Genomic DNA, 17,868 nt, shown 5'->3' with positions numbered 1-17,868 from the left:
ACAACATCTTACAATTTTAAACAAGTTATTGAAGAAAATACATATTGTTTTAATCAAAACAACTACGTTACTTTGTAACAACATATATTAGAAATATCATATTCTACAACACAATTGTTTACCTCCTTAGTCAAAGTACTTGATTGTGACATCACAGGATTGGGAAGAAAAACTGCCATCTATTGGCCACAACATCTTATAGTTATTAAGTCACAACAATTTCGTTATCATGTAAAAGTATATATCAACTAAATATTTTTTATCAATGCATAATTAAAAACAAAAATGTTTAACTACTTAACCCAAACAAAAGTCTATGTAATTATGACGTCACACGACTGGAAAGCAAACTACATCCACCCTGACTTATTCACCACACTACATAAAAACATAATATCTGTGCTCAGTATAAAGATAATGTATAGAACAACATAATTATTCAATTACTTAATTAAAGTATTAATACTATCATTATGACGTCACAACAATCAGTTTGTCTCAAGGCTAGAGATAGAAGTACATCCACACTGGGTTTTACACCACTAAACAAAAGTAGTATAACATACCCTCAGTTTAATAATTATATATGTAACTACTATTCAGCTGTTTAATCAAGATACTAACATTATGACATCACAAAGTTTAAATTTTCACACCAATTGTAAACATGATCATAACTTAGTTCACTAAAGTATAGTTTTTTTGACGTAAATTTTTACAACAGGAAGCAAAGTACAAAGCCCTGACTTCTACAAACTATTCTATACCAAACAATATAAATAATTTTTCACAACAACTTACTCCAGTTAATACTATAACATAACAATGTCGTAATTAAGTATTTATGAACTATTCACAAAATTAATATTAGTTATTTACATATCAAATCTATACATAAAAGCATATTAAACAACACAACTAATTAACCAACCCGTGATTACTAATATTTTGACATCGCAAAGTTTGATAGGTTGTTTAGATATAAAATTTCACGCTTAAGTATTTGCGACGTCACAGGACTGGGAAGCGAAGTACATTCACCCCGACTTCTACACCACCCTGCAGCAGTCACGTGACGAAATCAGCCAACCGTGTCCGGACGTCTACATGTTCCCGCTGATGACCGAGAAGTACGCCGATGCCCTGGTGGACACCATGAACGATTTCGGAAAATGGAGTAGCGGTAGTAATGAGGTGAGAAAATATTAAAAGTAGGTATTAAAGTAGTAGTATTAGCTTAATCAAATGGATTCTATAATCTAGTATTTTACTGACACCATGAACGATTTCGGAAAGTGGTCCAGTGGCAGTAATGAGGTGAAACAATAGTTGAAAAGTATAATAATTTTTTTTTTTTTACTATCATTATATAAACGATTATGGGAAGTGGTCGACAAGTAGTAATGAGGTTAATATACAAAAAAATTGGTGTATGATTTATATTTTTTTTTATTAATGTTTTATAATATGGGCAGGGCGTAGGGGTGGTAAATCACTTTTTTCACAGTTTGATCTTACTTCATAGAAACTAAGTTATAAAAATTTTTTTTACAGGTTTTTTAAATTCAAAATAAATTTTGAGCGAGCGGGTCAAAACAGTTTTTTATTTTCATAAAATTTTTATTTTATAATTTAAAAAATTTTTGTTCTGACAGAATATCTTGCACCTCCCATAAGGAACCTATTGTAATCTCCTACTTCGACCGGCTATATCTCAAAAGTTATTTTGAGTTTTAAAAATCTGTAAAAAGCAACTTGTAGCTTAGTTAAAACTCAATAAAATAAGACTAAATTGTGAAAAAGGTGGTTTACTCCCCTATACACTTATTTTATTTATTATAATGATATAGGTTAAACTTAATGATTTAAAAAACCGGATAAAATATTAAAAAACTAATAAAAAAATTTATATATGAAAAACTAGTATTTTTTTTCGTTGATTAACGATTGTGGGAAGTAGGCAAGTTGTAGAAGTGATCTTAGAGAAAAAACAATATTTCTATATACAAATTAAAAGAATCTAGAAAAATGTTATTGATAAAAATATCATTTTTGTTATTGATTTTAACTTTATTTATTAATAACATTTTATTGTAATCATGAACGACTACGGAAAGTGGTAATCAGTTTTAAGGATAGTGTGATATTGCAACAAAAAAATCTACAACAAAAATTAATTAATTTAAAAAACTTACAAACAAAATTAAGTTATATAAATGTTTATTTCAAATGGTTTTGAACCAGTCAAGGCTTTGTGAAAATCTCTTATTAGTTTTTGAATAGTATTTTTACTTAACAATGATTTTTAAATTACTTACAACGGGTAAGTTCAAACTAGTTAAGCATTATTATGTAAACATTTGTGATAAGTTTTACCATTTTCAGGACGACAGAATATCGGGAGGGTATGAGAACGTTCCCACCAGAGACATCCACATGAATCAGGTTGGATATGAAAAACAATGGCTACATTTCCTGAAGACGTACCCCGCAGAAATTGTTACCAAGGTCTACACCGGGTTCTATCCAAAGGTTTGTTTGTTAATTTATTGTAATAATAAATACTGTAATAATAATAATACTATTAATAGTAATAATAAATGTTGAATAAGTGATTTTAAGAAAAATAATGGCTTTCTTTCTTGAAAACTCATCCTTCTGAACATGTTAACAAAGTCTACCCCGGATTTTACACAAATGAATTTATTCATATATGTTTTTTAGTTGTTTTTAAAACGATGATCCGTTTTATCAAAACACACCCAGCTGAAATTGTAAAAAGATGTTCATTGATTCTACACCAAATTAGAGATAGATGATATAAATAAAAGTATTACTGCCTACTCAGGCTCAACCATCAAAAAATTAATGATTTATTAATTGTTATTATATACATACAGGCACAATCCAGTATGGTGTTTGTTATAAACCAAATGAACAAAACCATTTCTGAGATAAATAAAATTAATTAAAGTATTTTATCGTTTTCCATACAGGTACATTTTAGTACGATGTTCGTTGTTCGTTATAAACCAGACTGAAAACAAATTTTAAGATAAATACATTAAATAGAAAACAAAAAAAACAGTTGATTTAAAAATTTTTAAAAAGTCAATTAGTCACAATCTAGTATGATAATTTTGGTTCGTTACAAACTAGACGAACAACTATTTTTGAGATAAATATTTAAACTGTTTTAGTATTAAGTAAACAGGTACAGAGGCAATATAAATACTAACACATTAATTTAATTTTCAATATTTATTCAGTCACAGTCATCAATGATGTTCGTAGTAAGGTACAAGCCAGATGAACAACCATTTTTGAGGCCGCATCACGATGCTAGTACATGGACCATGAACGTTGCATTGAACCATCATGGAGTTGATTATGAGGTGAATTATTTTAACTTATTTGAATTTTGTTATATAAAGTTTATTTTACCATAAACGTTCCTTCTTCGAGGTGAACTGTTTTAATTTATTTAGATTTATTTATTTAGATTATTTTATATAAGATTTATTTTACTATGACCGTTGCATTGAATAATCATGGGGTTGATTATGAGGTGAATTATTTAACTTCGATAAAAATATAGTAACTTTTTATGTGTATGTAATTATATTTTGAATTAATATGAACGTTGCATTGAACCATCATGGAGTTGATTATGAGGTGAATTATTTTAACTAGTTGAATTATTATAATATATTTAACTATAAATGTTGCTTTGAAACATCATTAGGTTGATTACGAGGTAAAAAAAAATTTTTCAATTAGTTTATTTTATTTTGGACGTTGCATTGAATCATCATGGAGTTTATTATTAGGTTAAATTTTAGTTAAGTAATTTATTTATTATAATAGCGGTTTTCGTAAATTAAATACCATTGAAATGCTTCGGCCCGCTAAGAATTAAATCTTACTGCATCTGGTCAGCCGATTAAAAACGTTGCCCCCTACTTTAGTGCACTAACTATAGAATGGTAAATAGTATGTTGTAATTTGTTTTTAAAATGTTGTCACACTACTGTTTGTTACTGACTACAAAATACTGTGATTAAAAAAAAACTTAGTTATTTGATTTAAATGTACTAACTGTTATTAGTTTTGAATTTTAGTTTTTAGTAAAAATCTTAGAAAAAATATTATATTTAATTTTTTTGAACAAATTAATAATTTATTATGTGTACTATTAAGCTGCTCATTATATTGTTTTTACACAAAACTAGTTTTTAACTCTAGTTTTAATTTATAAAGTTTGCATTTAACTTTTATTTATTTTATATTTGTTTGGGAACGGGTCAAAATTGCATGAGGGGACTAAATTGCACGAAGATTAATTTTTTCACGAGAGAAAATAGAAAAAAAAAACAGAAAAAAAAACTAAAAAAAAGGTTACTGACTGAGGGTAAGGTTTAGGGGTAATAGTGATGGTAAAACAAAAACTAATAAAAATTGTTATAAAAAAAAAAAAAAATAATATAAAAAAAAAACTTAATAAAAAAAAAGCTACCGACCGAGGGTAAGGGGTAAAAGTGATAGTAAAAAAAAAGTTAAAAAAAAGTTACTGACCGAGGGTAAGGGTTAGGGGTACAGTGATAGTAAAAGAAATAACTAAATTGAAATTTATAAAAAAAGTTATCAAACAAGTATACAACCCGTGCAAAAATGTCCCCTCGTGCAAAAGTGTCTTCGTGCATATTTTTAGTCATGAAACTTTTAGCCATATGTTATATGAAATTTATACAAATTTTTTATTGTATCTAACTGTTGTTTATTATGTTACGTCTAATTATCCTTTACAGTGCAGCTTGTTAAAATAAAATATTTTTTTCAACCAACTTAGCTTTGAAATCTTCCTTAAAGTAATTAAAACATATTTTTTATTGTTTTAATTTATTTTATACGACTCGAAAAATAAGAAGAATTGTTTTTCATTTTATAAATAGTTAGCAATTGAAAACACTAGTGTAACTCACACTAAAATATTTTCAGAGTTATGCTGACAAAATCATTAGAGTAGATATTTTTAGTCATGAAACTGAAATAAAACTTTTTAGATAACTTATCAATTTTATACAAAAATATTTTTGCGTTTTCAGACTTTTTAACGGGTTACATCACAGTTAGTTCTACAATATCTAGTAGAAGATAATATACAATTTTATTTAAGTTCAGTTTGCATTGCTAAAATTCTGTGCTTTAAAGCAAAAAATAAATAAAAACTAGTTCATTATGTTATACTTAAAAAAATTTAAGTAGGATTTTTATTGTTCAAGATTTAAAATTTAACTAAATAAACTGATACAAGATTTTATTTACAAAACTTTAGTAAGTTGTAAAAACAAAAATACAATATAGTACAAAACTTGTTTTTGGGATTGACAAATTTTTAATTGTTTTTGTCATGAACAATAGTTATTATTTTAGATACAACTCATTAGTAATAAAATCTACTTCAACTTAAAAGTATTTAAACATGTGTTACATTCTTCATTTCATTTTGGTTTAAAAAAAACTTTGAAAAAAAGCACCGAATTAAATTTTTTAACTTCAAGATAATAAATTATTTTTTATTTATTTTTGCTTAAAAGCACAAAATTTTAGAAATGCAAACTGAGCATTTTAAAAACTTAAACTTTAAACCAACTTCTTTTTTTCATTTTTTACTGTATACCATACAAAAAGTAAAACTTCTTATATATTCTTTTATACCAATCATTCTGCTTTAAAAGTAAACTGCAACTATCGTTTACAAACTATTAGTTTACACAGATCAGAAAAAAGTTAAAGAAAAACTTTGTTTAAAATTGAAAATTGTGTTTTGAAACTCACCAATCCATAAATTTAGAAAACACAAGTTTCTAAATACTTCTGCTCATACAAATTAAACATTTCTCCTGTTAAACTGCGTTGTCCAGTTCGATGTGACGTAGTATGTGAAAAAAGCGGCAAAAGCATTTGAAATTTCCAATATAGATCGCTACATTTTGCAATAGTTTTGTCTACTATTTCTGGAAAAATGTCGTAGAGACCTTTTTGCAAGCCTTGGTAGCTTGGCTTTTGAATAAGTATATAATTAAAGACAACCTTTTCACTAAACTTTAAGGTTGTGAAATAAATTCTATCCCGCCATAAGTCATATAAATTTTGACTTTTTTTTGAATTTTTTTTATTGAATTTTTGATCTGTTCCTGACACTGCTTAAAAATAGATTTAAAAATAATTGTAAAATGTTTGGTATATAAAGTGTTTTTATTGCTTAAAATAATTAAAGCTTTTTAAAGTTTTTACAAACTCTTCTTTTATTCGCCATATAAATTGTCTAAAAGCTAAATTTTAAATTAGTAAATTTTTTTTATAAAAGTCAAACATTTATTTAAACAAATACAAATTGAAATAAAACTAGTTTAAAAACTTCTCAATACATAAAGTTTGAACTGCAGGTTTTTAAGATTTTTTTGCTTGTATAAATGAAAAATAAAAATAATTTAAAACTGCATCGTCAAGTTTATTGTGACGTTGTATTCGAAATAACCGGGGAAAATGTTTGAAATTTTATATAAATCACGCTGCGTATACAATGGTTGTGAATTCTTTAAGATGTCTCCGAAGAAATTTTTGTAAGCCTTTACTATCTGGCTTTCTAAAAATTAAACAAACAAAATGCAATCTGTTGTCCTATTATTTTCAATACTAGTGTTTGAAAGTATTTGTTTTTTTTTAAAGCTTATTGAAAAAAAAAGTTTAAAAGGTAAATATATGTTATGAAATTTTACCTTTTTTACAATTAACAATAGAATATTTAATATAAAACTTTTGTTTACAAAATAAGCGATTGTTAGAAAAACACAATCTTAACTTTTTTCTGAACATTAATGAAAAAGTTTTAATTTGTATTCATTCTAATTAACCCTAATCCAATAAAATTTTATGTTTTATATGTTTTGAAGGCCCTACTAATTTTTCCTTATATAAAGTTTTTCTATTTATTTATAAAAACTGTTTTAAAAATAAATATTTACATGAATTGATGTTTTATTTTTCAGTTTATTTTAGGTTTATTTTAGATCAAACGCTCTGCTTGAAAGTTGAACTATTTTTATTATTACAAAACTAACTGTACCGTGGTGTAGTACAAAATTCAGTAAATTTATTTGGTACTGTGTTGTATACAAATTTTAATGAGTTGAAAATTTAAAACGCTTATTAAACCATAAAATAGTCTATTGCTCTCTTGTTAGATGTTTTTTGTAAAACATTATATTCTACTTAATTATTAAAAATGAATTAAATTAATATTAAAGGTATTGAAAATTTTATTTTGAATTAGTAACTGCTAAATTAAAATTTATATTTTAAAAACAAGTCTGAAATTATTTCTACAAGCCAGTTTCCAATTATATAAAGTGCTAAAATGTACTTTTTGAGTTTATGTATATGAATAACGATTATCTCATTTAATTTATTAAAATATTTTTGGTATCATTCCACTGCTTTTATACTATTTTTATTTGGACAAGTATTTATAGTTTTGATAGCTATAAGTATTCCAAAGAATTTTTATCAGGATAGAAATTCTAGTTAATAGCCCACTTTAAATGAAATCAAATTTACACGATTTTTTGAATACCAAAAAATTTACCAAAACTGTATTTTAGTTAGCTTTGATTTAAAGTGTAAGTAATAACATAAAATAAAACTAAGTGTAAGGGGTATTGTTTTACTTTAAAGAACATTTTTATTAGCAAGTTAGAAACAGAAGTACTGTTTTAACTTATTTTTTTTTCTTTGTTTAAAGTAGCTACTGAGACTGTCTGAAGTATTTTGAAATGGCCTGTTTAGGTTACAAAAAAATTATTCTTAAACAAAATTATAAAAATATGGTAAACAAAAAAATACTCATAAAAACTATAATTAATCTTTGCAACATTATTATTTCTTGTGGATACACTACGTTAAACTTATATTATATAATTATTCAATTTACAAATAATAAGTATGTGTGAGTATATTTTCTGAAAACTTTAAACAACTTTTACATGTTAAGCAGTAAAGTTTCGATTTGACCCAAAAAATATATCGTATAAATAAATATTTTTGTCATCATCGAACTTTTTTTTTTATTACAAAAAACATTTTAAGTAACTTTACAGTATCTTTTCAACGAACTTATACTATTTAATACAGTTTTTACCCCAAAACAAATTTTAAACTAAAAACAGACCCCACAACATGTAATTTAAAAAACCTGAAAGAATTTTATAAAACCAGGAGAAAACTTTCCAAAAACATTCGGCAAACGTGTATAAATTTTGATGCATGTATACAGTATATTGTAATTCAATTTAATAATTTTCAAGTTTTAATCTTTCATTACACTGTTTGCCAAACTGTTTTAACTAAAATAAAGGTAGTTACGAAATGGTTTGTTAAACAATTTGATAGACTGTATTCGTCTCCAGTTGGCTTTGAAAACGTGAATACTTTTATTTTTTTAGTTATAGTGAATGAAAAAGATAATTAAAGTTACTAAAAATGTTTCTAATCTAATACTAGATCTAATTATCAATTTTATTGTTTGATCGTTTTTATAATTAAAATTTTAATAAAATTGCTGCAAAAGTTTTAAAACTTCAATAGAGTAAAAATTTATCAGATATACATAGTTACATTTTGAATTATGTTCTTTGTTTGAGTATAACTACAATAAAACAATTGCCTGCACATCTTTGAAATATTATAAAAGGTTTGAGAAAGTATGTAGTTTTATTAAGTTGTATAAAATCAGTTTAATATGTTTGCTTAATTTACCATACTACGCTTTTCTTAATCAAAAAAAAATCATAATTTGCAAATTTAAAATTTAAGTGTAATAAGATAAAAACTCTTTGAACATATTTTTCTGTGTTTAAATTAAGATTAACGGCATAGGGAGGTAAATTACTTTTTTTACAATTTTATTTTATAGATTTTTTACCAAGCTACAAATTGCTTTTTACAGATTTAAAAATTTCCAAATAATGTTTGAGTTCTAGCAAGTCAAAGTCGGAGGCAACAATAGGTTACTTATGGGAGGCGGTAGCTAAAACCGCAAAAAAAAGACTATTTCACTAAAAATCTATCTTCTCCTACTTTTTTGAGATAAATAGCTAAAAATTTTTGAAAATATCTCTGCAATATTGAAAAATTCAGTTGGAAAGAATTAAAAAAAAAAATATATAAAAAATAAACAAAATAAACATTTTTTTTTGTTTGTTGTCATAGAATTTTTATTTTTTAAATTTTGTTCCGACAGAATTTTTTAAATAATGCAAGGAACACTTCCATAAAGTTTGAGGCAGTTATTTCCAAAAACGTAGGAGGAGGTAAATTTTTAGTGATTTCTAGTTATTTGCCGTTTTAGTTTGCGCCTCACATAAGAAACCTATTGTAGTCTCCGACTTTGACCGGCTATATCTCAAAAAATATTTCGACCTTAAAAGGTATGTAAAATGCAACTTGTAGCATAGTTAAAATTCATTAAAATAAAACTGAATTGTCCTAAAGGTGACTTCCGCCCCCTATGCTTTTAATGTGGTTTACAATTAGTGATGTACCGGACCCGGATCCGGACTTTTTTTTCAAATTAGAATCCGGCCGGAACCGGATCCGGACTTTTTTTTCAAATTAGAGTCCGGCCGGAACCGGATCCGGACTTTTTTTTCAAATTAGAATCCGGCCGGAACCGGATCCGGACTTTTTTTTCAATATAGAATCCGGCCGGATCCGGATATCAGACAAAAATGGCAATATCCGGCCGGACCCGGATAGTGAGTCCGGACATCACTAGTATAAACTAGCCTGAGTCAAAATGAGGTTTTTAAAAACTGAAAAAAAAAAGAACTTTATTCTAATAATAAGTAAAACAGCTAGCCACAAGGTTTACAAATTTAGGTGTTATTTACAATTAAAAATCTGAAATCAAGTTTTTGAAGAAAATACACTAGAAAATTACAAAATATTGAAAACTCGATCAGCTTAAACTCATTCAAAATTTAAAAGAAAACTAGCCTGAGTTTTTATAAAAAACTAAACTAGCCTGAGGCAGTCCAAATTTTTCTAAAATTCCCAAAAATTTTCAAACTAGCAGGGTTGCCACTGTTTAAGTCAATAAAACTAGCTAGAGTGAGTATAAACAAGTCTGAGTCAGAATGAGATTTTTAAAAACTGAAAAAATTACTTTAATCTAATAATCAGTAGAACAGCTAGCTAAGGTTGACAATTTGGTAGTAAAGTTGTGGACCGATTGTGGTACACTTAACTTATTAGTACTACCCATCATAATTAAATCCTACCTTATTTAATTAATATCCAACAAATACTAAATTCTAACTGAGACTACTTTCTATAATCATATACGACAGTTTTGAGTGATGAATCTTTTATATAAAACACAACAAGAAATACTAGCATATACAAAATTATAAATTACTTTGGTAACACTTTAAAAACTAGAAGCTATTTAAATCTATATCAAAAGACTTAAAACAGTAAACTAAAAATTAAATAAAACTTTTAGTAAACAAGAAACTGTAAAATTTTTTAATAAACTATTAAACTATAAACCTAGCTTAAATATTTAAACAATTAAAAACCAGTTGAAATATTCACTTTTAAAACAAAACACTACTTACAATAGGCATTCACAAAAAAGTTCAAGATATTTTGTTGCTTCAAGCTGCACACCAAACTAACTAACTGCTTACATATAAACTGCCTGTCATGTTCTGATGTTTTGTTGCATCAGTATTTAGTTTGAAACATTTCGTCATATGATTCTCATCGGCTCGTACATTCAACCGTATTAACTCTAAATATTCTCTGAGCTCAACTTTAAACAAGAAATAATGCAAGTATTCATTCAAAAGTTTTCAATTTTACAACATATGTAAAGAGTTGCATTTCTTAGTTGTTTATTTCATAGTTTAAATGTAAACAAATGTAAATTAGTCACGTGTACAAAATGAGCCAATCACGGTAGGTGTTTAATTTTTACAGACAAAATGACTCTTATTAATTTACACAGAGTTTATTTTGAAAAAATACTTTTCAGTATTCTCTTTTTTACTAACTAAATCCGGGTCCGGCCGGACCCGGATCCGGACTTTTTTTTTCAAATTAGAGTCCGGCCGGAACCGGATCCGGACTTTTTTTACAAATTAGAATCCGGCCGGAACCGGATCCGGACTTTTTTTTTAAATTAGAATCCGGCCGGATCCGGATATCAGACAAAAATGGCAATATCCGGCCGGACCCGGACCCGGATAGTGAGTCCGGTACATCACTATTTACAATTGAAAAAAAAAGTTTAGTATAATGAACTTTTTTCTGACAAGTTAAACTTTTTCTTAGATGCTATCTAAGTTGTCTTAAAGGTTAGCGTAAAATATGTGATAAAAAAGCTTTTTGAATATTTTAAACCTTTATAGAAAAACATATTAAAAAAAGCTAATAAAAGAGCTTCTACGTACTTAACATTATAAGACAAAAAGCTCAACAGATGATTAAAAAAAATTAAAGACAAATAAAGATCTATACTATGAATAAGAATTATACACAACTAATATTTTTAATTACTCATACTAATGTTTGCTGCTACTAAGTTATGCTAACTGTTATTATTTTAATGTTGTATATATTTATTTTGAATACAAAAATATAATATTTATTTTTATTTATTCCTAAACAATAATAAAATGAAATATTTCTTTAATATTTTTACATGAGCACTCCTAAAATGTGACTTTTTTTTCTTTTAAACTGTCAAGAATATAATGCTGAAAATAAGAAGTGATCTGTAAATTTATTTTAAAAGTTATAAAAATTTTGTGACTTTTCAAATATTTGAAGCAAACAAAAACAAATAAGTTTTGTATCCAAAGCTGTTATAACACAGAAGTTTTAAAGATAATTAATTGAAAGCCAGCAAAATGAAGCTTTTTCATTGTAAGGTTTTTAAGCTTTTTATAGAACAAAAAGCTGTCATAATTGTTTTTCCTAAATTATTATTTATTTTTAATTTAACAAAATTTTGCATAAGCTGAAAAGTAAATATTTTTCCTAGACTATTGTGACTTGTACTGTGACGTAACAGTAAGAAATCATAACGGAATGTAATTTATATTTTAGTTTTTATTGTGCTAGTATTATAAAAACTTAATTTCAATCGTTAACGAGTTGTTAGAGTATGATTCTTGTAAGCTGTTATAACGCAGCAACTTGAAAAATATATGAGAAAAACAATATGAATAAAACACATTTTGTTGATTTTTAAAGTTTGCTCTAGAACAGAAAAATTGTCATGACTGTTTTTAATCATTGTATTTGTTTGATGGTTTAGAGTTTAAAACAAAATGAACAAATGGCAAATAATTTCTTTAAAACAACTGATACATGTTTAAAAGTTTGTTGAAACATGTAAGTTTTTTAACATTAAAACCTCATTGTAATTATATGTTTTTCTATTTTAAAACATTGATGGTTTAAATATTATCATTGACTATAAGATACTGAAAATTTATACTTAACTTTTAAATCTAGTCTATGTAAAAGTAAGCTGACAATTTTGTTAATATTGACTATTTATTTTATTTAGTCTAAAGCTACAACAAAAACGTAAACTTCATTTTCAGTAAATATATGTAGTATTTTTTTGAACATCAATGTTACAAAATGTATCTATTTTGACTTATTATTAGTTGATATCCTGAACAAAAAATTTTATGCATTCATCGATTTTTTTATAGATTTGAAAAAAATATTACTCTGATGAATATAAGTTATCGTTTTGTATTTTAATTTAGTTTTGTTTTTTATTATATTTTGTGATGTTTTCTGTGCAAAGTGTGAGAAATAATCGGTAAAATTTTTCAATTTTTTTTTTATGTAGCACGTAGTTTTAAAAATTGTGTTATACCTGTGTTATTTCAGATACGTCTTGATATTTGCAAACTTTAAAGGTAACAATATAATTAAAGTTGATTAATAATTGGTAGATAACCTTTGTGAGATTTCTAAAAAGCTTATTTTAAATTAAAATAATTTGACATTGTTGTTTATCCTAATTAAATTCATAGTCTTAGTTCAAAGTTTAATACAGAATAGAATAATAACAAGTACTAAAACTACATTATTAATTTGTTTTGTATAGATTTAAATCAAACTAATAATTACAATGGCTTTTTCATTTTATTGGAAGTGTTACTTTTAACTTTAAAGAAGTTATTACAAATTTTATCTTTAAGTTTTCAAGCTAGACATATGTTTTATTATCTTTGAATATTTTGTATATTTTAACATTTTAAGGTTTTGACTTATTTTATGATAATTACCCGTAAATTAAATTTTAATGTTTGACAACAGATTTTTTAGTCAACTACTTTTGTACAAACATTTGTTTCATATCTATGAAATAAGTTTTCTTAAAAGAACTGAGTTTTAAGTTAGCTTTATATAAAAAACCTCTATTAATGTAATAATAAAATTAGACCTATAATAAGCGTTTTTATCTTTTATACAAACAAAAAACCTAAAAAATCATTTACCCTTTTAATAAACACTATTTAAATCAAAGAATTTTTGTTTTTACACTGCTTTGTAAAGTATATTGTGACGTATTATATTTAATTTTCATTAAACTATTAAAGTTTTTTAGTATAAATCTTGCCGGTTTTATATATAAACTGATTAGGAAAATAATAGTCGATCTTATATTTTTACTGTACATTAAACAGCTTATTTAGATTAAATAGAGGAACAAAAAATAGTTTAAGACTATTTATTAGACAGTATTTTAGTTTGTAGTCATCGGTAGTTGACAATAACAAACTGAAAAAAATTGTTTTATTTAGTTGAAAAAAAAGTTATTTAACATATAAGAAAATTTTTAGCTTTGAATAATTTATTTTCGGTAATTTTTCGTTCAAAATTACAACTGATTCGGATGTAAAGTTTCTTCGAAATCGCAAAATGATACATAATTAAAACAAAAGTTTGATTAAAGGCAAATGTTTCTTTTTTTTCCATCTATTTTGTCTAAAATCTAATATAAAACATACGAAAAAGAAACTTTCTAGATAAAAATTTATTTATTCAAAAAGAAAAATTGCAGCTTACTTATACTTAAAGTTACTAAAAAAATTGCAATTTTATTTTAAAATAGATTTAAACACTAAGATATATCTATATTATCAATAAACATACAACAATAAAACTAATAAATTTGCTTGCTGAAAATTAATGTTTTTTGCTACTAAATTATTTAACTGTTTATTATTGTTTGTTTTGTTTTATTTTTTTGAACATCAATACAAAAAACAACCATTTCGCTTAACTTTTAAGTAAGCTTGAAAATTCTCTGCAAATGTTTACATATGAACTCGGTTAAAATTTAATATTTAATATTTTTTCATTAAACTGCATTTTAAATTCTTAGTGACGTATTTTTAAAAATAGTTAGTAATTTGGTTTAACGTTTTATTTAAAATTTGCTGAGTTTTAAATAATCTGAAAAAAAAGGAATATTGAAAAGAGTCTTATTTTGTAAGCTGTTTTGACGCAGCAAAAGTGTTTTCAAAAATAAAAAAATAATTTTGCAAAAAAAATTGTAGTTGTTTTTTTAATTAATTTTGAGGCATTAGTTTATTGGCTAAAATTTAATATGATAATAAAAATAATTCTACTAACAAAATAACGTTTTGAGTATAAATTTACAACTTGATCGTTTCCTGCTGGTTGTTAATTAGGTTGAAAAATATTTTCTAGTTGAAAACAGTGATCAAGTAAACAGATTTAATTATAAAGTATAGTTTTTAAATTCCATATCCGTCTAAGTTCTGCTATTAGGTTATGGAAATATTATACTGGATTCTTAGCGTCAAAAAATGTTTATTTTCTAAAGACTAAAATAAGTTTTAGTATTATTGACTATAAAATAAAGTGTATTTCTTAACTTAAAGCATATTCTCAAATAAATAAAAAGATTTACAAATTTTTTTTTGTTGGTTAAAAAAAACGTCTTTAAGTTTTAAAATTCCTTTTAATGTACGAAATGTTTTATAAAAACAACGAAAAAACTACAACTCTTTGCTTTTTGACTCTTTCATAAAAAACTTAGAGGTCTAAATTTTTAAGAAAACGCAGTTTAAAAGAAAATAAATTCTTTTTCTTATTAGCTGCACACTCAAAAGCGTTGTGACGCAATGTAATGAATTGCCGAAAAAAAGCTATTTTTTTTAGTATAAAAAGTGGCTTAATTCTTTTTTGTTTAACCTCTACCTGTTGCTTAAAAATTGGCATACAATTTTTTGATGCTGTTCACAAAACAGCTTTCATAAAAATTATTGAAAAATGATTTGGTTGTGTAACAACTTAGGTTGTTGTTATTTATTATTGGTGTTGCTGCAAAGTTTTGTAAGTGTAAACTGCATTTTTTTTGATAAAATTCTTGCTAAAGAACGCTTATTAAGCGCTAATAAATCTTTACGAGGAAAATTTTGTTTTTGCCTACTAAATTTGTATATTTTAAAAATATAGAAGTAATAAAAAGTAAAAATACTTGCGTATGTATATGGAGCGGCGAATGTATATTTAAACATTAGAACTGTTTAATTTTTTGAAACTATAAAAATTTTACAAACTAATCTACCTTTCAATTAACATTGTGATTTTTTTATCCAAGGTTAACTGGCTTAGAACTGAAAGTAAAGAAAACTTAATATTACAAAGTTTTAATCAATATTCGCAGGTGGTGCATTAAGCGTTACAACTGTTCATTAATTTGTAATTGAAAAAATTTAAATTATTCATCATTATTTATTAACTTTCCCACCTGGTTAACAAACTTTAGATTTTAATAAATTTATTTATAACTATTAATTTTTTATATTTTTTTATTCAATCTAACAGCGCAGAGGTTACAATTGTCCAATAGTTTATAAGTAAAAAATCTTTAAAAAATATTGTTTATAAATTTCTCCTTGGAGTTTATGAGTTTAATTAAATGAATTTTAGTATTACAAATATATTCAAACCCAACAGGGTGGCGGTTGCAGGTTCACTCGTTACAACTGTTCGGTCACCGGAATACCGAAGGGTTGGGCGCTGATCCACCCCGGCAGGCTGACCCACCAGCACGAAGGCTTGTACACCACCAAGGGAACGAGGTACATATTCGTGTCGTTCGTTGACCCGTAAGTCGGATAACTGATGTCTGTTTTTTGTGTTAGTTGTTTCAAAGTCTTGTTAAATAAGCAAAAATTTTCAACAAATGAGTTAAAAGTTGTTTTTCTTATTATTAAAAAAATATTATTAAAACTGTCTGTAGTTAAGTTCACTTTAGCAATAGCCAATCTTAACCATTTGTCAAATTTTGCAATAAATTTGAACTAATGCCTTAAGAGTTATTTATCTTAAGTTAACCCTTACTGTGTATTAAAACATTAGTAAGGTAAACTGTATGTCTAAATTTACTTGAGTCAGGCATATGCTAATCAGACAGAATAATAAAACTCATTATTTTGCATTTGACGGTTTAAAAACTTTGTAAAAAGTTTTCTCAAAACTTTCTAACTTTTAGAACTATAAAAGACTTTATAATGATGATAAGATATTTGATAGAGTCGGTCAAGAAAGCTCGTATAAACACAATTTTGATAAACTTTATTTTGCTAATGATTTATGAACAACTAATACAAAAAATTGTCATTGTTTGTTAACTTTATTTTAAGTTTTATGATGTCGCAGTTGCCAGTTTAATTGTCATTTTATTTGGTACAAGAATTTTGAAATTATTTTTGAAGCAGCTAATTACATTTAAATTAACATCATTTTTAATCATACCTCTTAAAAGTTTTTCGAAATATGAAAAATCAACTGTATGAAAGATGCAGTAAAATTCTAGTACATATTTAGTTTGTGATAACTGATTTTTTATTACTTTTATATTTCAAGTGAAAATTGTTTTGTTTATTTTTGAAAATGCTGACGTTGACAAATTATCAAATTTATTTTACTACAATCTTTTCAATAGTTTATTGACTTTAGCTAAAATCATGTTTTTATTTAAATGGAACTATTTTGTATTCATAATTTTGTTAACTTTTGTGCCTTTTTTACGTTTTAATTAAAATCTTCAATTTTGTACTAACAGTATTTTTATTGAACTCGAAGTATTAAAGTTTTCTAATGCCAATTTACATTTGTTGCAACTAATTTCTAAACTTTTACTTTTATTCACACTATTTTTAAAACCTATTTTTATCAAACACCTAATTAATTAAGTTAATTTAAAAATAAAACTTTAATACGTTTGTATTAATTCTTTTTGCTACGTTAATTTGCACTAATAAACTTTTCAAAGCTACTAAGATTTTGTAATTTTGTTAGTAATTTTCTATAAAGTTTTTTCAATATTTTATTCTAAAATACTCAACCTAGCTATTTTATTCTACCTGTAGTTTATTTTTTGTAAAAACGAAATGTTTGTTGTTTAAAATGTTTGATAAAAAATTCCTTTTTTTGTTTATACTTTAAAATTTAAACCCCTCAGAGTTGATTTTGCTTGTTGGGTGGTAGTAACTAGTGAGGTGTTAAAAATTAAAGTAAATAGGCAATTAAGTATTAAAGGTGCAATAACTAATGTTTTTTAAGTTTCTCCCAAAGGGGGATTATGAGTTTGGAAAATCTTGTGCCATAAAAGCACTTTAACGTAGGATAAGCATCAGTTGACCTTTGTACTTGCTTCAAGTAAATGCAAGAACTAATGTCTACAATTATAAAATGTTTATAATGTCACTGCCTGGTCAAATAAATAACATTTGTTTT

At 25.5% G+C, this 17,868-nt stretch overlaps 1 protein-coding gene across 1 annotated transcript in view; it reads left to right on the top strand.

The window, feature by feature from the left end:
* LOC145829953 (procollagen-lysine,2-oxoglutarate 5-dioxygenase 1-like) overlaps positions 1–16,957 on the top strand; it is a 31,644-nt gene extending 14,687 nt beyond the window's left edge. The window contains exons 15-18 of the mRNA XM_082937844.1: positions 1,018–1,194; positions 2,386–2,532; positions 3,270–3,395; positions 16,084–16,957. Coding sequence (XP_082793970.1) covers positions 1,018–1,194; positions 2,386–2,532; positions 3,270–3,395; positions 16,084–16,239 — 606 coding nt within the window. The 3' untranslated portion in view covers positions 16,240–16,957. The remainder of the gene's footprint in view (positions 1–1,017; positions 1,195–2,385; positions 2,533–3,269; positions 3,396–16,083) is intronic.
* The last annotated feature ends 911 nt before the right edge of the window (positions 16,958–17,868 follow it).

Source organism: Thalia democratica, chromosome 2, assembly GCF_965202585.1.
Source record: "Thalia democratica chromosome 2, ktThaDemo2.hap1.1, whole genome shotgun sequence".
NCBI lineage: Eukaryota > Metazoa > Chordata > Thaliacea > Salpida > Salpidae > Thalia > Thalia democratica.
Note: the sequence above shows the minus strand (reverse complement) of the source record. Positions and strands in the feature narration are given on the sequence as shown.